Source organism: Balaenoptera acutorostrata, chromosome 4 (assembly GCF_949987535.1).
Source record: "Balaenoptera acutorostrata chromosome 4, mBalAcu1.1, whole genome shotgun sequence".
Classification (NCBI taxonomy): domain Eukaryota; kingdom Metazoa; phylum Chordata; class Mammalia; order Artiodactyla; family Balaenopteridae; genus Balaenoptera; species Balaenoptera acutorostrata.
This window is the reverse complement of record NC_080067.1, coordinates 148,391,281-148,414,064: the sequence shown is the minus strand read 5'-3', so window position 1 is coordinate 148,414,064 and position 22,784 is coordinate 148,391,281. Positions and strand designations below refer to the sequence as shown.

At 52.0% G+C, this 22,784-nt stretch overlaps 1 protein-coding gene across 3 annotated transcripts in view; it reads right to left on the bottom strand.

Moving 5' to 3' along the window:
- The window catches only part of ABCG1 (ATP binding cassette subfamily G member 1), an 87,197-nt gene that overhangs the window by 52,034 nt on the left and 12,379 nt on the right, over window positions 1–22,784 (bottom strand). For 2 of the 3 annotated variants that reach the window (XM_007172699.2, XM_007172700.2), the window contains exons 1-2: window positions 18,547–18,686; window positions 11,420–11,663 (exon numbers count right to left, since the gene is read on the bottom strand). In XM_007172699.2, coding sequence (XP_007172761.2) covers window positions 11,420–11,663; window positions 18,547–18,588 — 286 coding nt within the window. In that variant the 5' untranslated portion in view covers window positions 18,589–18,686. Of the gene's footprint in view, window positions 1–11,419; window positions 11,664–18,546; window positions 18,687–22,784 lie in introns of those variants that run through there. The other variant, XM_007172701.2, reaches the window with a different exon arrangement.

Genomic DNA, 22,784 nt, shown 5'->3' with positions numbered 1-22,784 from the left:
CGCGGCTGCCAGTTGGAGCAGTGGGTACAACATCCTTAATGTTCAGTCGTCAAAGTCTAGCCACCAGACTAAAATGCACGGCACCTGATAAAATCTCACATCTTCCTAAGGTAACCTACACAAACCTCAATCCTGAGGCCAAGCTCTAAAGTGTAAGGTTGTGGGGAGCTTCGTTCCAACGGTGGAAATTTCCATCCAGTAACGACAAGTGTAGATGCTTCCATGTAAATGTCTGGACCATGCAACCCTCCTCCGGTGGTAACCTAAAGCTCTTGGAAGACCTCCCGGATAGAATAAACTCTACCTAGCTGGTCCACGAAAGCACATGGATCTTAACAAGAGGCATTTGTTCACATCTCTGAAACGCTTGGTTGATTTAGTCCTAATTGTTGCCATGAGCAGGAAACCCAGGGGCACGGTAGAGAAGGAACAGTATAGAAATTCTCTCGGAGAACAACTCTGGGGAAGCTTGTCAGCTGTCTCCCTCTGGGAGGGCAGGAAGCTCCAGGCATTTGGATGAGAGATCCCGGATGCCGTGCAAGAGACGGCACTTCTGTGCTGCTGGGCAAGTGCGCAAGGGACTTAACTGCTCTGAACCACCAGGCAAGGGTAAGCAAACCTTCCCACGCGGTTGCTGGGAAGACGGGGTAAGTTACTGCACATGAGCTGTATTATTATTATTATTATTCTATCATTATGCCAAATCTTTAATGAAGCCAAGAACCCAACCCTTCAGAGACCTTTGACCCACATACTAAAAAGCATTGAGCCCCACTGTGTGCACGTGGGTCACAGTCACTCCCCACTCCGACCCTCTGAGACTGGCACTCTTATCAGCCCCATTCTGCAGATGAGAAACCGAGGTCCCCAAACCATGTGGAGCCAGGCTTCAACAGCAGGCTGCCTGACCCAGAATCCAGGCTCTCCACACTGCCCGGCACCCCGCCTGCCCATCCACGATGCTGTAGCTGAGGCCAGCAGTTGAGCTGCCCCAAGGAAGCAGCACCTAGAAACCACTTCCTACATGGCTAGTCAGAGATGGCTCACGGGCTTGACACAGCAAGGGAAGATCAAAACACTCCATCTCCTCGGGGCTCTTGCTTTTCCTCCCCACTTCTCCTAAGACCTCTTCTGGGGTAAAAGCATATGCTCTTCTACTGTGATTCAGATTTTTGCTATTTCATTCATTCATTTGGCAGACACCTAGAGGGTGCCGACTCTGAGTGAAGCCTGGGGTAGGTGGCAGAGATGAGGGGTGACTGACACAGCCCCTGCTTGGAAGCTCAGAAGAAGAAACACATAAAATCATGCGCTGAGTTCTATGATCGTAGGGCAGAGGAGTAGGGAGGTGCCCAGGAAGGACCCTGGCCCCGGAGGTAAGGATGGATGAAGGCAGGCTTTCCGCCAGCTTGGGGAGGCAGGGAGGGTTCCTGGCAGAGGGTGTGGCCCAGGCAGAGAACACACAGATACTGGATAAGCAGCCCCTTCTGCAACAGGCGGTCCAGCTGGCTGGTACATGCAGAGTGGCTGCAGAGAAAAGAGACAAGCACGAAGGGCCCACAGAGAGACTTTCGGCCAGGCTAAGCACTCTGAGACTTATAGAGACTTATCCAATCCTGAAACTAAGAACACTGTTAAGAAGAGACAAAGTGACAAGATGGCAGTTGTCATCCTCCTCTCTAAGCCAGACAAAAGTCAGAGATGAGGAAAGGGTGTGGGGTTTGGACCACAGCATGCAGCACATTTGTGACAACTTACAGGGTAGACCAGAAGCCCATGATTAGACAGCGCCCTCTCATACCATTTAGGACATAGCCATTTTCTGGACAGGCCGACATGCAGGTCTTAGAAACAGGAAACCCACAAGCTTCCTTTCCAAGTCTCAATGGGGACTCTCATGAAATGTGAAACTAAATGTAAGAGCTCCCACTTTTCAACCAGCTTTTGGATATAGTCTGTTCTTGTGTTGGCAATAAGCACTGCTATTGTTGATAGCAATGGAACGGCTCAGCTATCATAAGTGTGCACTTCCTTCTTTTTTCCAAAGGTTTTTCACCCACCTCACCGGCAGCACCTCAGGAAAACACAAGAGGGAATTTATGTGTAAAAGTTACCCACCACCATCTCTGATTCCTGTATCCTACCTTCAGGTCAGTGAGTCTCAGAGATTTGAGAACCATACTTTCTAGGTAGGTTTATAAAAATGTCAACTGTACAATCACAAAATCAAATAAGCAACCAAGTAAAACCCAAGACTGTTCTCATAAGAACAATCATCAGCTCCCGGTCTCCTTGTGTTTGGTCAGGAGCCATGTGAATGAAGGCATTGAACGTTTCATTAAGTCACCTAAACTCAGCCCATAGGAACCAGACCGGCTGGGTGTCTCGGGAAGACCCTGGCTCCCAGGGAGAGGCAAAGCATGGTACCTCCCGTTCCATCACGTTTATATTTATGATCGCATGTATGGATTCTCACACACACACACACACGCACACGATGTGTACTGGATGCTACGGGAAACACACCTAAAGTTCAGCTGCTATTTCTTTAAACTTCGCTAACACGCCCAGGATGGAAGTGAGTCAGCAGGGATCAGGGAAGCGGCAGCCTTGCGGCGTGACACTCTGGACTCCAGCCCACTTACTGGACCTGCCACTCAGATTCCTAAGGGAATTCCAGGATTCCAAAATCCACCCTGGTCATTTGTGAACGCTGACTGCTTCATCTGCTTGGCCCAAACCAGAAGGCCCTCCCTCTCATTACTTCACCCACGGGGAGAACCTAAAACAAAGCAAAACAAGAATATTTCATGAGGATTCAGGTATCGGTTGTCTCACAGGAAACGCATGCACCTGACCTAATGGCCCCACTTGACACTTTAAATAGAAGTCTGGAAAATTCCTGAAGCCTCCCCATTCTGATGAAAGCGATAAGGACTGAGACACTCACTGCACAGGACGCCAGCCACTTTCCTGAGGACAGCCTTTCTAAATATCTATGTGCTATTTCTATTCCAGTGAAGTTTCCCAATTATGCTTAAAGACATCAAAATAACAATCACTGGGTAAGAAATATTTCCATTCCTCAGATGCACTTTAGTGATGCCTCCAGAGCAAAATTAGGCTACTGGAAAGGTTCTCCCACTTTCTGGGCCCAGGTGTTCGTCGGATCTGGGCTGGAGCAGTGGGGAGTGCATGCCCGGGGGTCTGCTGTGCACAGGGCAGCCCCAGTCGCGGGTAGGCGGAGACCCCGGCCGGCTCGGAGGGGCCGCAGCATCCGGACCTAGGAGCTCGGCATCCTCTGCTTGCGCTTAGCAACAGCACCCGGCACGCAGCCAATCGCGCGGCGCCGCCGAGGTTACCCGCGAGCGTTGACCGGTAGTAACCTCGGCGCGGGCGGCGGCGGCGGTGGCGGCGGCGGTGGCTGCGCCGGCGGCCACTGCGCACGCGCAGCGGGGCGCACCTGCCCGGCCCGCAGCTAGGCCGGCCGTGCTCTTCTCTTTCAACCACTGAAAATTTAGGATTCCCGAGAAGCACGAAAACCTCCAGGGAGCCTTTGCCGGACCCTCAGCTAGATCTATATCTGAAAGCAGGTGTGTCCCTGCCTCTTGGCTGGGACAGCGCAAACGTCGCCCTGGGCCCCATGCCTGCAGAGTCAGCGTCCGCCCCGGCCAAGAAAAGAGATGGGTTTTTACTCCATTTTTAAAGCCGGCGGAAGAGCCCTCTCGGCGGGCGGGGGGTGGGGGGTGGGGACTGGCCAGAATGAATTCGCTCCTTCGAGACAAGCCGGTCAGGTCGCCCTTGGAAGGAACGTAGGGGTGGACGACAGGGGGCCCGATAACCCCGTCCTGGAGAGGCAGGGCGAGCAGAGGCGCCCCGCACAGACCCCAGCCAGCTGGACGGAGTTCTGACTCACGATGGAAACCAAAACTGCCCCCAGCCCAGCTCATGAAGGAAATCTGGGGGTCCCCTTCCCCAGCAGATGAGGGCTTTTGTGGCATCCCTGCTGCCGCCGGGGTCTGGGGTTGTGTTTGTCATCCGCAAAGAAAAGGTGAGAAAAACATTTCATCTTACGTGGACCTGCGAAATGACAAAAGGGAGAAGGGTTCTCAGCAGAGCTTGTTGAGAGGCAGGTCGTTAGGACTCGCGGTCTAAGCCTGAACCTGAGATCTGTCTCCTTCTAAGCCTCCTTTCCTCCTGGGTAATGTCCACACTGATAATGCCCCGTGGCTTTCCGGGGAACACTTAATGAGACAATGTGCTAAAGCAAACAGCATTTGCTTAGTAAACAGTTATTTTTAATTTAAAAAAAAATAGACAATTCTCCCGCCAAAAAAGTGGGAGGGAAGAAATAAAAACTGAGAAATCCCATAAAATTCCTGCTAAAAGGTTCGCTTTCAAGTAGGCAGTGGAGCTATCAAGGCGAGGGACTTTTTTGTCGGGGCCCATCAGCTCACCTTATGACAGTAAAAGAAACAGAAAGAGTCACTCAGGTTCTGTTTTTCCGTTGATCTCCACCCTTACCAGTTCACAACCAAGACCAAGAACATTCCAGCAGGGGCCCCTGCTCACTGCCCTGCCCCCAGGGATGCCACTGTGGTACCTACTCCCAAAGCAGGACTCCAGCCTCATCTCCTCCACGAACCACAGGCTTCTTATTTCCTCCTTTGCAGGTAGCCCTGGATCTTGATGTACCTGTTTTGTACATGGTTAGGCTTTTCTCCTCCCAATTCGTGAGCTCATTTCAAGACCAAGATTGTACGCGTTCTGCAGAATTCCAAAAAGCAGAACTTGAATCAACAAGTGAACATGGCTCGAATTGAGATTTCAGCTCAACAGACAGAATTCTAAGAATGAGAGCTGTGCAAACATGGACCTGGCCACGCAGGGAGATGTCAGGCTCTGGCTGCTGCCCAGACAGAGGCTGGCCACCCGTTGTCATGGGGCGAGAGGGACTGCTCCACGGGTGAGAGGTCAGATGAGGGAGCTCCCAGGCCCCTTTGGGCTCCAAGATCCAGGCTCTAAATATAGGTCTCAGCTGGACATAATCACAGTCTTGAAATCACTCTGGCATGTCTTAATTTTGACACCGAATGCCATTTTCCCCACAAGCACAAAGGTGACTAACGACAACACAGCTGACAAAGTGAGAAGTAAAACTAAGGGCTGTGGGTCAGGCCGGGTCCCTGCAGGTTCATCAGCCTCCATCCTTCACTCTGAAAACTCCTCTTGATGCCTCTTCTCAAATTAGGGGCAAAAACACTCAGTATCAGAGATATTTTACTTGAACGTAAGCTTTCCTATAGAGGTTTTGGAACTCCATCAGCAAGGGTTTTATAGAGCATGTACCTCCATTCTACAAACCCCTGGTTTGTACGGTTCAGTCTTTCCAAATGTTTTTTAATCTGACCCACGTGGTTACCTGTGTTCCTTAAATAAGCAAATCTGTTGACTCTAGAACTAAACTCAAATAGAGCAGGTGTATGGTTACTAAACATGTTCTTCTGCCAATTGACAGACAAAAGAAATGGTTTCGTGTTCAGCAGAATGTCACCCTGTGTTATTTCTTGGCCTTGATGGGTTCGGTTCTGGTTTATAAGAGAGGACGTTAGTTCCGGCATGTGAAGTTTTCAAGATGTCAGCATATTTGGGGTGTTAAAGAAAGGCAGGAGGGCACCCCCCCCCAGCAGGTGAAAATGAGTGTCCGAGAATGTCCTTGAAAAGTGATACAGTGACACCAACCCCCCACTGAGCAGAACACAGTCCTGCAAAGTCACACTGAAGAGACCAGATGTCTCCAGACCAGGCACACTCTCTGGAAAAACAGCAACGTGTTACTGTGCCTTGTCAATCGGAAGGCGACGGGGGTGGCCTGACAGTGAAGCAAAGGAGGAGAGCGAGTGTCGGCAGGGCCACTTGTGCCGTGTCTACGGGGGCTGTTGAGCCTGATCGAGCCACACGTGAATCACGCACCCCTGATTCCAGGTCCCAACTGGTGACGGCCTGGCTTCCATGCAGCGTGCTCCAAGGGAGAGAGGGGGCCTGGCTGGAGAAGGGGCGCCTAGACCCCTTGGATGTTCAAGTTCTGCCTGTAAACTAGCAAACCCTTGTGGTTTTGTAGATGGTCACACTACATCCATCTGTCCTGAGAGCCCATCCTCCACAGTTTTTCAAAGCCTCTTTCGGAGCATATAAGACGGAGGTACAGAACTATTCCAGAAGACCTCATCACCAAATGGGCCTGAGAGGAAGCCACTGAGAGCCTGAGACCTGGCCCCGGAGGGGATGGGAGGAGCTCTCCAGCCATCTGCGTTCACCAAGGTGACCTGGGGTCATTGGGCTCTGTAAATCCCCAGCCTCAAGCAGAGAGCCCTGGCAAGCAAGGTTTAGGTTTGCCACACTGCACTATAAGACCAGTCACAGCCTCAAATAGAGACAAAGGCACAGTATCAAAAGCCATTTCTTTTGCACCCCGAAGAGAGCCCACCCTAGCATGATTGTTTCCAAGAAGTACAAAAGTAATTCATTCATGCTAGGGGAGCATAAACCCACCTTTGCACTTGAGCAGCCCACCCTCTGGAGCCCCCTCTCTGCTCTGGGATTTCTATAGTCCCCCTTTCTCTGGCCTTCCCTCTCCACCCCTGTCCCAGCCGCTTGGATCAAGTCACCCAGCGCTGGGTTGGAATCCAGTCTTCCCTTAATGGAATCACTGCAAGGGATCTTAATGGTACATTCTACTCATTTTAGCCAGGCTGTCAGTGCAGGCCTTGTGAAATTGCCATGGAAATTAAGGGAAAGCAAACTTCAATTTGAGAAGGGTGTTCCAATGCGTTTTTAGAGCTCAAAGCAAACCAATACAGATAATCTGATGTGGGGCTGCCCAGAATATTTAACTCCATCCTGGCATTTGGCAAGGATGAGGCTGGAGGGTCCGGTTTCAAAGTAGGAGGTGCTGTCCCATTCCATCGGAGCGTTACCGTGTTGAGGCCCCAGCCGGGCTGGGGAAGAGTACAGAAAACTCTCCAAACCCTCAGATGTGATTACTTTTGTTCTCAACCCACAAGGTAATCTTGGGAGGTGTTATTTCATTTCTAAGAATCATGTCACCTGTTTGTGCAAAGCATGCCATACATGCCAGCCTCACCTCCCTGGGGAGGAGACAGGACAGCCAAGCGTCTCCATGGAATTAGGAAACCTCTTTCTGGGTCCTTGTGAAAGGCAGAGGTGACTGGCATCCAAGCAGGCCGATGAAAGGGGAAATGAGTCAGAGGTAGCAGTCGAGGCCACCCCAGTGGTTTTGTAAAAGGGGGTGACGCACATCCTTGCCATCATGGTCCCGTTGTGTGCCCACGTCAGGGCCGGATGTTTACTAGGTGTCCTGTCAGGTCCTAGCCTCAAGCCCCCCAGACCTGCCTTCACGTCCCACCTCCCCTGCTCCTGTGACCCGGGATATATCTCTGAGCCTCGTGTACTCCACACATTGGAAGGACAGAATTGGCCCCTGAGCCAACTGGACCAAAGGGCTGCTTGAATTGTATAAATGGAAATGGCTCCAGTCTCCTTGGGGGACAGAGTACCCCCTTAACTCCCCTGTGTGGGCGAGCTCTGAAAGACAGAGCGTGCTGTCTGAGTGTAGAATTTTCTCCGCTCCACCTCAGCGTTTCACAACGTGGATTCTCTTCTTCACAAGGGGTCCTAGATGTTACCAACACCAACGCGGTGTCTACCATCCAGGCAGCAACAGCTGCTTTCAAAAATAAGTCACACTGGGGTGAGTGAGGACAATCAAACCAGATTGTTCCCCTACGTCCCTCGACACAATAGTTTGTGTAACGGTACCAGACTCCACATTGTTCCAAATCATCTGTCCCGTCAACTTAGGCTACGTGAGTGAATTCCTTGAGGGAAAGTCATGACTGTATCAGAAGCCAGGGAAATCATCCTTGGGGTGTACTTTTTTTCTCCTGAGAACAGTTCCTTTCACAATTACGTTGTCTACTAGGAATCTATTATACGATCCAGTTTTTCCTCTCAAGACATCATTAATCATATGGTGAAAATGGAGCTACAATTGAAAATACAAGATGTTTTCTTAGACGCTGAAGTCAATGCCTGGCAATTGTCAAGCTCAAGAATTATAAAGCATCAGTGCCTGACACTGCCTTCTTAAAAATACTGCTATGGAATCACTTATGACCTTTCTACTGAGGATTATGAAGCTCTCTTTCTCCGTCTTCTTTCTTTAAAATAATTGTGTAGGAGTTTTTAATATTATTCTAATCCCAGTGCCAGGCTTTGCTACAGCATTCTGTGTTGAGTTTGTGTTGTAGCACCATGTTCTGGGAGAAAAAGGCTTTCCTAGAGTTTACTGGAGTGGCCCAGTGTCTTCGTGATGGAAAGACGCCTGGACTAGGAATCCGACGGCTGGGTGGCGGACCTCCTGGCTCCGACCTTGAGCGAATCACTCCAGCCCTCAGGCTCCTTTGTCCTTCACTACACACTTCACTGTGGTCATTACAATGAGCTCAGTACATAAAGTTGAATTAAAAAAAACAAAAGAAAAACACTAATGACTTGATACAGACAGAAAAATAGAATATGGTCAGAGAAGTAAGAACAAAAGCTCCTGCCGCAAAGTTTGGTCACACTTGGCATCATGCTGGGCATCACACAGAGGCGATGCGAAATATAAAACTGCCACCAAGAGAAAAGGGAAACGCTTGCCAGCTCGGCAAGCATTTGTGGGCACCAAGCCTGGAGAAGGAGCACAGCTTCCCCATGGCCATGGGGACCCTGGCACCCTGAGGCCCTGCACCAGGCGCTGCCCAGGGGCCCAAGCTGGACCACAGAGTCGGAAACCACCACCCAGCCCCCGGCCTACCCCCCAGCGCAGGCTGGGGGCAAGCCCTTCACACGTGGCTTCCTTTCTATTCAGTGCGAAGGTGGACGAGTATCCCACACCCTCAAGGTATGCGGGAGTGATAAACCATCTAAATTCTGAACTGCGAGGGTACCAAGAACAAAGGAAACGATGGGCGGCACGGGAGGAGGGGCACAAAGAGGGAAGTGGACACAGGCGTTGGGGTGGAGAAAGAGGCCAGGAGGAAGCCAGACAGAGAAGTCAGGGCCCCATTGGTTGAGAAACCAAAAACCTGGACACACCAGACTGATGGTGCCCGACTTCCTCTCCAGCCGTAGCCATCTCTGACTCACAGGCAGGTCCCTGGGGCCCACTTTCTACTCCTCCCTGCCTGAGCCCACAGAGGTTACTGCAGGGCAAGTGTCTATCCGGCAGCCATCTGGGCGGGGCTTCCTAGGAGGCGACCGGCCATGGACAGTAGTGGCCCCTCCCTCGTTAATTAAGAGGCCTTCGCCATTGACAATCAGTGTGACCCGTTCTAACATGTAGAGAACATAGGGTGGGCAAGCCGCACATCTGACCAGGAAATGATATTCTTCACCTGCCAGCCCCAGGTGAACACCTGCTGGGTTGGATTTCAGACCAAGATTCTGCCATGGTTTTCAAACATGTGCATTTCTGCATTTCAAGCCTTCACCTGAGAGGATACCCATCCAAGCGTTTTCAGCATCATGACCACGTTTCTAAGGCCACACGTAACACGTGGATGGAAACCTGCCCACGTGGCCCACATGTCTGCCTCAGTTTGTCTATAGAGACACATCAGGCCAAAACCTCACAACACCCTCCTGGTCGCTCAGTGCATTTTTTCGGTAAAATCTTTGTTCAAGTGGAGAAGGAAAAGGCTGGAATCTTATGTTGAAATTTCAAGAGGCTCAAACAAATGGGTCCAACCCTGAGCCTCTCACAGAATTTCTCTGTCAACAAAACAGGCCGGCACACTCTGAAAATGCTGAGTCTCAGATAACAATGCTATAGTATCAGCCGCTGAGAAGGTTTGGGATCTGTTCCCATTTGTGCAAACAGACACAAAATCATCCCACAACCAGCTTGGCTCGAAGGTCCCAGGGACCAGTCAATCAAGGTTCTAAACTCATGGCTCCAAGGAATTCCAGGGTGCCCACGCCAACTGTCTCAACTGCTTCATGTCAAGAGAGTAGGAAGCAAAATGAAGGCAATAAGGGGCAGAAAGATGAAAAGTAAACAAGTGAGTCTTGGTGGGTCTTCTTCAAAAAGGAAGAAGGACTGAATCTAGATTTAAGTTGAGAGCTCTAAACCCCAATATTCCAGGATATTCCGGGGGTACCTGAGTCACTTTGTTCCAAATTCCTCATAGATGTTCAAGTTGTTTTAAATGATTCATTAGAAACTGAGGACCACTGTTTCTGGGTGATGTGTAACACGTCCTCTCCCAGTCACTCCCTCAAAGATGGACAGATGGAGGGTGCACGGAGCAGTGGGGGATGAGGGGTGAGTTCCACGGGAAGAAGTCGGTCAGGCTCGAGAAAGAAATACCAACCCAGGGAGGCATTAACTCTACACACTTTGAAAATCTAGAGCTGGCAAAGGAGCATCCACATTGCTAAGAAAACTCAAAATACCATCAGTCATCAATTCCCAATTAACATGCAACAGGCCGGCGGCAAACTCCTGTGTGTGCGGCTCTCCCGAGACCTCCGAGTCCCACCTGCTCCATCATCTCTTCTGTTTTTATGGACAGCCCACCAACGCCCCCCATGAGACAGTCCTTTCAAGATCGGTAAACATACGTGACTGGTTTCCAGAGAGGTTACTATAGGTCACTGGTTACTTTTCAACACTTCAAGCTTGGGAGGAAACACCTGGCTTCCACTTTGCTCTGAAACATTTAAAAAAGAGTCCTATCTCGAAAGACTAACATTAACAGCATCCAGTAAAGAGGACCCTCCGAGTGCAGACAGGAAACCAGCACACATGGACCCTGGTCAAAGTCTGTGATCATATCAGAGTTTAAGAACCAGTGTGTGACTCACAGACATAGAAAACAATCTTATGGTTACCAAAGGGGAAACGGGGGGGGGGGATAAATTAGGAGTTTCGGGTTAACAGATACACGCTACTATATATAAAATGGATAAACAACGAGGACCTACTGTATAGCACAGGGAACTATATTCAATATCTTGTAATAACCTATAATGAAAAAGAATCTGGAAAAGTGCATATATATATACGTATAACTGGTCACTTTTCTATACACCTGAAACCAACACAACATTGTAAATCAACTATACTTCAGTCAAAAAACAACAACAAATGCTGTGACTCTTGAGTCATCTAATCTGATCTGTTCACATCATAAGTGAGGAAAAATCGGGCATAAAGCGATTACACACACTGGCCACAGCAGAGCCGGAGTCTGGAAAGAGAAATCAGCCCCCCAGCTTCCAGACCCAAACAACCTGTTCCTTCCTCCGAGGTGCCTGCGCCTCTGGATGCACACAGCAGCCCCCGCCCTACCTTTCTTCCTCCACCAGGGGCCTTCTGGGACCGAGTAGGAAAGGTCCTTGAATTCGATGTTCACAGCCGCCCTCCGCGGCAGGGAGGAGAGGCGCTGGGCCTCTGTGAGACTGTTGTCCTCTTTCTTCAGATGTCCGTTCAGCAGCTCCGTCTCCGTGACCTCCCTGTTGCTGGAGACCACCTCGTCCACAGAGACGCACACTGACTTGGGCTCTGTCATTGCTGCAGAGTAACTGGTACCATTCTAGAAAGATGGGGAGGAAGCACCAAGGGCAGGTATAAGTCACATCACGGGAAGGACCACAGGTACTCACCATTAGGCTCAGGGCCATCGATCAGTCAGAGTCATCGATCAGTGCTGCTCACCCTCCATGGTGCCCTCAGCATCACAGGAAGAATGCTCACCTAGAGGAATTCCTCCTCCCCAGCCCTCACTTACTCTTCTACTAAAAACGTGCTAAAGGTAAACTATGATCTACCGTCTTATTTAGGAATCATAACATCTAATCACAAAACTGATAAATACATCACCTGTCTCAAAGAATGAAACACCAGCCACCCTAAAAATGATCTACCTACAGTCCACTCCTTAAAACATCCCATAAAAATGCATGAGGCTGCTAAGAAATGCACAACTGAAAAAGCTTTACAATGAGCTCTTTTAGTCCCTTCCTGGCGTAACCTCATAAACATTTCTCAAGAGCAATGATACCGCTTGGACCGATGGGGTTTGTGGGAGATGGCCTTTGTGTTTTCCTTGTAAATTTTCCAAATCCCTTACAGCTCTCCTCTCTCACTGTATCTTCATAATAGCACTGAAGTGTTGGAAAGGTTGATCTGTTTTTCTCTGGGATACAGACAAGGAAACTGAGGCACAGACTACTTTAAGGAACTTGCTCTGAGCTCTACGATCAAGTGAGGGGCAGAAGTGATCCCAGGGTATGAGTCATCTTAAAAAACGGGTGCCTCTTCCACTGCATCACCTGGATACCTAATACGTAGCTACATTGGCTTTTCAAGCTTCCATGGGAGCCCATTGAACTGTTACAGATAAGCCAAGAACCAAAGGTATTTAAGCAAAGAAAGGAATATCCTTTCTAATGGCTTGGCAACGCTGGACAAGTCAATATGCTTCAGGCACCTCCAAAACACAGAAGAACCCTGGGGTGGATGAATAATGTGCTGTGCTTTTTCCAGCTGCCTCTTGAATCAAGACAGAACATTCCACAGTGCCAAAAGCGTGGGCCTCTGGCGACACTCCTCCATACTGTTGAAGGCAGTCAGCCTGATCCGGAGAGCCCGTGGACAACCACCTTTGATAATTCAGGCCCTTCTGATGGCCGTAGGACTGGGGAGACACTGCCATACTGCTATTTGTTCTAAATAACATCATACTGTTATTTTTCCACAGGTTGTGAGGTACTTCTTTAAAGTTGATGGCTTTTTGATTGTTACTGTTTCTAACAAAATGCTAAAACAAAACCAGAGAGTGGATCATCCATAAGCATCCTTATAAACTCCAGCAACTCTAGTGACCTGAACAAGCCCTCCCCCGCGTTAGAGTGGCCTCTTGAGGGTACATGACTGCATCCTTGAAGAGGATTTCCATTATTATTATTCCACATTATTTCCATCGTGGAAACCTTGGACGATTTGGAGGTTTTGAATCTTTAAAACACAAATAGGGGGATGGGGAGCTGTGGGCACAGGGGTTTCCGGTTCTTGTGCTGTTTGAAAATGTTGCTTTTTGCTGTTTAAGAAAAAGACACACACCTCCCAGGCATCTCCTACCTCTGGAAAGCTTCACCGCATCAAGACTTGGCTCACTGACTCTAACATTCTGTGGCTAAAAATTAAAGTGTGGAGTAAAACTCTGACAAAATTAGTCTTGGTTTGCCGCTGGCACGGAGCATGAGAAATGCTTCAAACACAAGCAGAAGTAGGTTCGTGCACCCTCCGCATAATTGGGGAGGTTTGTCTTAGCCTGGCAACGGGCCTCCTCAGAGCCTGGGCTGAGAACGAGCCTCTCCTGCTCCCGGGAGGGCGCTGCAGGGCGCGGCCTCTGCATCCGGGCTCATCTGGTGCCTTCTGCGTCAGGGCCCCTTGAAGGAGCAACCGGAGACCCTGCCCCAGCTCAGCACGCTCTTGGCTTTGACCTGTGGGTAAGAACGTGCACCTGCAGCTCCAGCACCCAGAGCAGCACCAAATGCCATCCCTGGGCCCACCTGTCTTGCTCTTGGGGAACACGAGCTGCTGTCCCAGGGTTATAACCCGGTTTGACTCCACAGGGCCCCTGGAAGCACCAAATCCTGGTTTTGCTGGGGGCGGGGTGGGTAGTGGACAGAGCAATGGGTGAGACAGTTAGCTCCAGGCCTGGTCCCCAAAGTCCATCCTCACCCCCACCTGGAAAGGTGAGACGTCTGCTTCCGGACCCACGTCCTGCCGGGGCACTGGCTCTAACGCCGGGAGAGCCAATTGCTCTGTGTTCAGTTGGGGGTGGGAGCTTCCAGCAGCCTCTCCCCAGGGCGTGGCCCCCTCCACCTCCAACCACCTTGGACCATCCACACCCTCCCCCAGCACCCACCACTCGCGTCACCCCGAGGAAGCCCAGGGACAGGTCGGGTCTTCCCTCTTTAACGAAACCTACACGAATACAGGGACGAACAGCCATGACTCCACCCACCTGCCAGCTGGAGCAGATGCCAGACCTGGATTATGAAGAGGGTCTGACTTGCCCGTCTAGACTCCAAGCCTATCTATCCTCTCACTCACTCACTCACAGCCCAGATAAAGCCCTGGGGATCAGTAGTCAGCCAGACAGACCTGGCCTGTGGCCTCAGCAAGCTCAAGTCCAAGACTGGGCCGCAAGCAATTTCAATACCAAGGGGCAAGAGCTAGAACAAGACAATGCAGGGACCCACGAGGGTCACGCAATGCAGTGGGGGCCCTGGGTGGGGATACACGGTGTTTCTGCGGAAATAAACTGTAAGCTGAGCTTAGCGAGGTGGGGTGGGGAAGGGGTGCTCGTTCACGACCGACATTCCCTGCGAGGGAACAGCATGTGCAAAGGCTCGGCAGCAAGAGAGCGGAACAGCTGGAGATCTGAAATTCAGGGGCTGGAGCTCTGATTTGGGGCGGGGGGGGGAGGGGCTTTTGGAACAAGGTGGGACTAGCGAGGCACACGGGGTCCGCACGGTGGAGGGCTTGCAAAGCTTGTTAAGGGATGTGCACTTTATCCCGAGGTCTCTGCAGGGCCGCGGAGGCATCTCAAGGCGGAAGTAGCAGACCAGCGGGCCGGTGAGAACCGTCTCCTGCAGCAGCCTGCAGTGGGGAGGGTGCGTGGCCTTCACCAGCGGGAGGCAGTGGGGAGGGAGACAAGTGGACGGGCCAGTGGGACAAAGCTGGGGGAGTAAACTGATTTGGGAGCGAGAGAGTGAAGCCAGAGGCCCGTACTTATATTTACAGTTTTGCATTATAATACCTCCCGCGTAGTAGGTGAGCAATTATGAACAGTAGCGACTATTCATTCAGCAACGCACAATTACAATGCGCTCATTAAACTCCAGACTGCACAGGTTACTCCTCCTCTGTCTCCACAGCTCTCCGTGGGCGGGGGCCGGGTGGGGTATGACCCTCTTCCGCTCCATTTCACAAGGAGACCACCTCGCCTGCCTGAGACCCCACCGTTAAGGAATAGCCAAGCTGGGGTCCAGCTCTGTGCGGCTTCCCTGCCGGCACGGGTCCTCCCAAACAGTCCCCAGCAGCGCCGGGACGTTGCTTGGCTTTCTGTAGGCAAGCTGTAGTGGACCCTGGGTCACCCCAGCCCCCAGCCCTTACAGGAAAATCCACAAGAGAATGGGGAAACCACACAACCCTATACCCGCAAAGCAACCGACACCAAAGCGGTGCATGCCATCACCCACCTTTCCGCCATGGGTGTCCAATTAATAAAATCCTGAAATCCTGTCTGATGGGTGGCAGTGGCTGTCACCCCAAAATAGACCAGCTCTCTAGAAGCACATCCTCAGATGAGAGCCGCTGGCGATGCAGGTTACAGCTAGCTTGTCCTCAGCCTCCTGAGCTCATTAAAGATGAAACAAATACACCCTCCCTCCCCATTCGTTCCCTTTCTTTGTTTGCTTCCCTATCTTGCTGAAGCATTCTCTTTGACCTCCCCTTCCACACACAATTTGTGCTGCATAATAAGTGGTAAATACTAGTGAGTCCATTCATAGGTGTTGAATGCAGAGGAGACCCTATTTGGACTGTTTCTGCCTGCTGTTGGTAAGAATATTTTCTTGGGCACTGATTTCAATTTGAATGCTAATATATTGAGATGCTTGTTTTGCTGGGGAGGGTCTCTAATGGTCAGAGAGCCCCTGAGCCATTGTGAGGCTGCTTCACTCTCCTTTACCCAGGGAAGTCCAGTTGGAGATAGAAACTTTCCCCACAGCATCTTGGGGAAGGGAGGAAAGCCAAGGGGAACTCACAGGCTCCAGGCATGCACTCTCTCTCACTTCTCTCACTGCTGCCAGCTATGGTGCCCACCTAGACCAGCGGACCCTGCAGTTGAAGGGCAGATCCCTCCCTGGGACCCTGGGCACATGAGAGGAAAACGTACTGGTCCAGAATCCTCAAGGCCACCGCCTAAGGGAAAAGAACCCAAATGTCACGCCCTTAACTAAGCAAAGGGTAGGTGTCACTGGCATGGTCACTCAGAATGCCAACCTCATTGTCTCCAAAATCTGGCTTCTAACAGCCGCAAATACAGTCCCATTGGGAGCCCTTGCCTGCCCTGCCCGGCCCAGCTCAGGGATTCCGAAACACCATGTGGGTGCTTCTTCCATCCTCCAAGGCACCTTCTCCAGACTCACACCTGGCAGCCAGCCCCGGGCTGGACCGCAGAGCAAAGTTTAGGATCCTGGGTATCTCCCAAGAGCTCTGTTTATGACTTGGGTAGAATTTTTTAAATTAAAAACAAAAAAGCAGGGCTTCCCTGGTGGCACAGCGGTTGAGAATCTGCCTGCTAATGCAGGGGACACGGGTTCGAGCCCTGGTCTGGGAAGATCCCATGTGCCGCGGAGCAGCTAGGCCCGTGAGCCACAATTACTGAGCCTGCGCGTCTGGAGCCTGTGCTCCGCAACGGGGGAGGCCGTGATGGTGAGAGGCCCGCGCACCGCGATGAAGAGTGGCCCCCGCTTGCCGCAACTAGAGAAAGCCCTCGCACAGAAACGAAGACCCAACAAAGCCAAAAATAAATTAATTAATTAATTTTTAAAAAAAAATAAGGCTTTCTGTTTAAAAAAAAAAAAACAGCACAAGGTTTTCAGGGAGAATGGTTTTCACACAAAACAACATTCTCTGAAAAAATGAGCTCAGCCATTAGCACCTCCACACGAACAAAACACCTGAGTTCTGGGGCTGTCTCAAACCATAACATCCAAAATATCTTGACATAGAAACACCTGTACCTTAAAACATTCTGCTTCATTATTGTCCCACATCTATGAGCTACTTTTGCAGCTTTGAAATGGCTTCAAGAGTTAGTTACCCAGTACCTCCAAGACCTGAAACTTTCTTTACCCACAACTAACAATACTAACCTCCTTCATTTTCCATTACCACCATCATTTAGGAATCCCAAAGAAATGAACACGGGTAAAATGAAGAATGGCCAAGTGTTACCCAAACATGCAACCAGATAAAAGCAAATGTCATGAGGAGGGGACTGCCTCTTTTATTTTTTGATCCCTCTTATATGGAAGAAGCTAAGTCATAAAGGCAGAACATGCCCAGAGATGGGACCCGGCCTGTGGGTCCCCCTGCCCCTGGCTTTTTCCTGCTCTACCAACCTCCTTAATGTGTCCGAGGCCCCATTCTATCGGTTTACACAAAATCATTATATAATGAGCTGCCGAGGCTCGGTATGTTCTACAGTAACCTGTTTGGAATCATAGGATGCAGTTGTCAGAGCAGAGCATGCGCAGAAACCCGGCTACTTTTTTTTTTCTTGAGCTCAAGGCAAGAGGTAACTGTCGGTCAAATCCTGCTGAGCCCTGCTGACTTCAAATACAGGATGCTAAAAATGAAATAAAGGCGAGGGGTGGAGGTGAAACCCGATGTGCACGGTGGGGTTACAGCTCATGGGAAGTGACTAGCAGGATAGTAAATATATCGACAAAGGATAGAAGGGGGATGGATAGGGAGGGCGAGAGGGCTTGGAATACGGAATGCTTTCTATCTGTACTTTAGATGACCTGAAATCGGTCCAGAGGTGCCTAACTGCACTGTCGGCGCGCTAGGCATAGAAATGAAAGGCCCTAGGATGGGTGAGACGATGGTTAGTTTGTTTTTTTTTTTTTTCTAATGTGACTTTATGGAGCTATTTTAAAGGGGCAAGAGGAGACTCTTGGCCACTCAGAGGAAGAGCACTTACTGTAAGAGCGTCTAGCAAAGAATGCGCCTGCAGCCGGTGGTCCCCCTACGGAGCGGGCACCCTTGGGAGAAGTGAGATGCGTGCCTCTGTCCCCACCCTATTCTCTCCACAGGGTGCAGAAATGTAGCCAGAGGTACCCAGGCTCGCCCCTCATCTGCCTCCCCATGACTCCGCTGCCGCCTCCTGAGCAGGTCCGGGAGAGGCTGTCCCCGAGGGCGAAGGGGCAGCGCGGGCTCCGGCTCTCCACCGCCTCTCTCTTTTGTTCCCCCAGACAGTGCCGGTGCTCCGGAGAGTAGCGCGAGAGGCGCCCGCTCCCCAGGCTCTGGCCGCTCGCGCCGGCACAGGGATGGGGCCCCCTTTCCCTCTGGCCCAGGCTGCCGCCCCGCGCCAGTACACTCCGGGTCCCCAGGCCCCTCACCCGGAGGCAGACGAGGTCAAGGCCATCAGTACACTTGTGGGGCTGCTGGCCTCCCTCCTCCCTGCCTCTCCTGGCCCCTCCGCCTTCCCCGCATCCTCGGCTGCAAGGGGCATCCCGAGGAGCCAGGTAGCCAGGGCGGGGGACGATGGGAGTCGGGCGCCTCTCCCGGGGCTCGGGGGACAGGTGTCAGAGTGCGGGTGCGGGTCTTTGTGCGTTTCTTATTCTTCTAGAGAACAGAACCAAGCCCCGGAACCGAAGGATGCGCTCACTCACCATGGCGGTGCCGACCGAGAAAGCGGCCGTCAGACAGGCCATGCCCCGGGGGCGGCGGCGGCGGGGACGAGGCTGCGGGCGGCGGGGACGGGCGGCGGGCAAGAGGCTGCGCTCGCCCCAGGCTCGGCGGCTGCGCCCGACGCGGGCTCCGGCTCCAGCTCCCGCACCGGTCGCAGCTGGGGCCCCGGCCCCGCCCACGACCCGCCCGCGTCGGACCCGCCCACGACCCGCGATTGGCCGGCGCGCAGGGGCGGGGCGGAGCCGGCAGGTGCGCGTGCTCTTGTTTTGCTCCTGTGCGGCGCGGCTGCCCCAGTTCCAGGCAGTCCGGCTCCTCCCGCTGCCCGCGCCCCTGGCCTGGCAGGTGCCGAGGGTCCGCCCCGGCCCCGGAGGCGCCGAGTTCGGAAACTCGCGGGGCCTGGGCCAGCGACCCCGGGCCCCCTGCGGTCAGTCAGCGGGGGTCCCCCTCCAGGACTGCCACCTCAAAGCCTGCAGTGCTGGGCCAGGGGGGGGGCCAGGGGAGGCGTCTGGCGGGGGAGGGTGGAGGGGCGCATTTTTCCTTGTTGGGCATCTCTCTGCCACGTAGGAGCGTGAGAACTAAAGGAGAGATGGCCGCTCCAACGCCCCCTCCCCCGCCACTGCAGCTCCATATCTGGGGTGGTACCCCCATACTGAGGCAGCGCACTCACTCATTAATGCAGCATTGCTGTGTGCCAGACGCAGAGCCAAGTGCTGGGTAGCAAAGGGGTGACTAGGTGAAGATGCCCAGGCCTCTGTCCTCCCCTGGCTCCCATCCCCCCACCCCAACAAAAAGAGAAAAGCCTTTTTTTTTTTTTATTTCAGACACGATGTTCCCAGTACGTGGCCCAGCACCTGGCCCAGAGCTGTGTTCATGTAACTTCATAAGGAGTGACACTTCAGGCACCCTGTCATTTGGCCTCAGATGGGAGCATCAGATGGCCTGGCCTCTGCTAAAGCCTTTATTATATATAAGTGGGACCATTTCCCGGTAACCATGGCGATAAGACATTCCTTACTCCCAATCTCAGAGGCTAATGCTTTTATTCAGTGGTTTGCATGTGGGGACCGCAGGTAGGAATGCATGTCTTCTCCCCTCCAGCACACCTGGATCACCCCTCCCCACTACCCCTCAGATGAGCAAAGCCCCTGTCCTTCTCCTCACCTAAAAAGAGAGCACGGCTTTTCATGCCAGGCAGGAGGGCTTCACACCACAGCCTGATGACCACAGGCAAATTCTCCCCTCAAATCAAAGGAAGCCAAGGCAGTATAATGTATGATTTCAAGAGAGAGAGGACCCTGCTTTTGTCTGCATAGTTCACTTGAAGAGTCCACGCATTACCTCTATTCTATTGTTAGGAAATCTGACTGCTGCATTTCCAGGTGCCACCCTCTACATGCCGGGCCCACGGGGCTGTGTGGTGCTTTAAACGTGCTGAACAGGGAGGCCAACAAACTCTGAATGCCCTGGAAAGAGGATTCAAATCCACAAACCTCCCTGGGAGAGTTTAGGCCAAAAGGCAGAGACAGAGGTGCCTCATCTCTGGGACCCAGGATTGGTGGCCGGCACTGAAGCCCACCACTTGCTCCAGGGGCAGATGGGACATAAAGCAGGGGAGAAAGACACAGAACGCGGCCGGGGAGAGATTCTCTATGAGAACCCGGCTGGTCACTGCCCAGCTGTGTGGCTGGGACAAGTGACAGTGTGGTCCTTTTGCACTGGCATCTATTCTCTGCCCAATATCCATTCTCCATGCTGCTAGGAATGTGTTCAGAATTTCCTTCTGGAACTCCCCTTGCCCCCAGTCCTACACCATGTGATCTGTTCAGTGGTTGGTCAGGAACCAGAAGTGTAAGGCGATGCTTGCCGGGCTCCTGGGAATGGCCAGGGGGACAATACGTAGAGCCTAGGATGAAACCAGAGAGGGTAGACAGTGATAAAGTGGGTCCTTATTGCCGTGGCTTGAGCTGCTGGCTTTCCACTTACAGGCATGGAAAGAGTCCCACTTACACATCTATACACTGGGGTAATAATCATCTCAGCCACATGGGAAATAGTGCCTGTCAAGTGCTCTGCGCTGTGCATGGCACATAGCTAGCACTCCAGTTCCAATCCTTACCAATGTTATCCCCCTTGCGCCAAAGCTGAGAATAAGCAAATGGTAAAGTAGGTCGGATCTGTGACATTGCTATTGGGACTTTTGGTTGTAAGTGACCAAAACTCTGCTCCAAATGGCTAAAGGGAAGGCTCAGGGTACATTGGTTTCAGGCCTGCCAGGACCAAGCACCCATTCTGGGTTTTCATCCCTTGATCTCTAGCTCTCTCCATGGCTCTGCCTTCCATCTGCTGGCTTTCTGCTCCATGGTGAGGCTGTCACCATGGCCCTCCTGGCAGCTCCAAGCCTGCATCCCATCAGTGTTACCAAACCAAATTTGGGTCCACTCGCCTGCCACACAGCAAAGCCAATCTACTGACACTGGGTTGTGGTGAAGGAAAGTACAGCATTAATTGCAGGGCATCAAGCGAAGGAAGGGGAGACAAGCCTCAGAGCCACTCCCACCTGGTCTTTGGGTTGGGGGATGTGTTTAAGGGGAAGAAAAAAGAAGCTGAGGTGAATCCTCTTCTTGTGACATTTCTGAATCATGGTTTCGGGAGTCAGGGTGTCGCAGGTGGTCCCCAGCTCAGGGATCTATGAGCTTACCTTGCCCTGGAGAAACAACCCGAGTTTGTACATTAATGATGAATCTATAATAGCAATTTTAGTACGTTAACGATGTTATGGGCAACAGCAACCTTAAGCATCTGACTCTGGTGATTAGTGTTGTTAGCACAAGATTGAGGTCAGAGGGGACAGAAAGGAGATAAAGTGTTGGATAGAGAGATGAATCCTAAACTTGGTAAAGGAACTTGGTTTTAGGGGACTGGGTTTCATCAACTGGCAACCAGCCATGATGCCCAGTGAGGGGGAACCAAACACTGACTGGCCCGGCTTGAATCCCAGGGAACCAAACAGGCCAAAGGGAATGCCGGCCCTAATGGAAACATGCAGAAAGATTGGGACATGGGTGCTTCCTCAAGGCCATTTTGGGGAGCTCAGAGCCCAATGTGGGTGCCAAGCAGGCAAACATAAGAGGACCTCATCACAGGACTGCCCAGTCCAGACCCCAACCCCAACAGGAATTTCGACAGGACATCACAGGCAGGTGGACCAGGCTGGGCTTGAGAATGTCCAGTGGGAAAGCACTTTCTGCCTCAAAGGGCAGCCCGTACCAGTTTGAAGTAGTTGTCATTGCCGGGAGCAGTCCCTGTGCCTAATGGGACTCCCTGTCGCCCCGAGGGCTCTGTGTTCCACCGTGTCAGTGAGCCCCGCCTCCACACAACAGGCCTTGAGCTCTTCAGTCATGGACCCATATTTCTCTCCAGGCCTTAGCTTCCCTGAACAAAACATGCCTGGTCCCTCCGACATTGTTCTGTAGAAGATGCCCCTTCTTCCTGCTCACCTTTCTCTCTGTGAGTTCCGTTTTCTCAGTGTCCCCTGTGAAACTTGAGGTCCACAACCAAACACCTACTCCAGGTAACTCCTCCGCTCTCTAATGAGCATTTGCTCCCTCAAATTGTTGGTAAGGACCTGCTTCCATGCTGCAGAACCAACTGCCTGATGTATGGGAGCAAGCAGGTCAGTGGACTCAGTCAGCAGCCGACTCAATTCACTTTCCTTGTAATTGTGTAGTTTCAGTTGCCTGGTTTGCACTTTATCCCCCAAATCCCATGTTAAGGAGTGTCCAATTTATCTATGCCAGACATACAGCCCCCGAGGCTGGGAAATGGAGGGGACACCCTGAGGACTTCGTCTCTGGTGCAAGGATTCTGCTCTTGGTGCCTGGGTGGGGGGGGCGGCGGGTTCAGGTAAATCAGATGTCCAGGTGCCCTTGCGGCAGGCCTGTGGATTGACCCAGGTGTACTTCTGCAGGGAGCTGGCCACAGGGGGTGAGCATGGCCTGGCCTCTTGGATGGCCCCAGCACTGGAGGTCCAGAACAAAAGGTCTCTGATCCCTCCAGAGGAACCTTTGGGCACATCCCATGGCTTCCCGGCCTCCCCGCTCCCAGCTGGCTAGGAAGGAATCTAATGAACACAGTCTTCTTCACATCTGGGTGATCTGGCTTTCGATAATTTGACCTTGAGCCTTCTTTGATTACAGGGTGGCCAGCTCTGAATTAACCT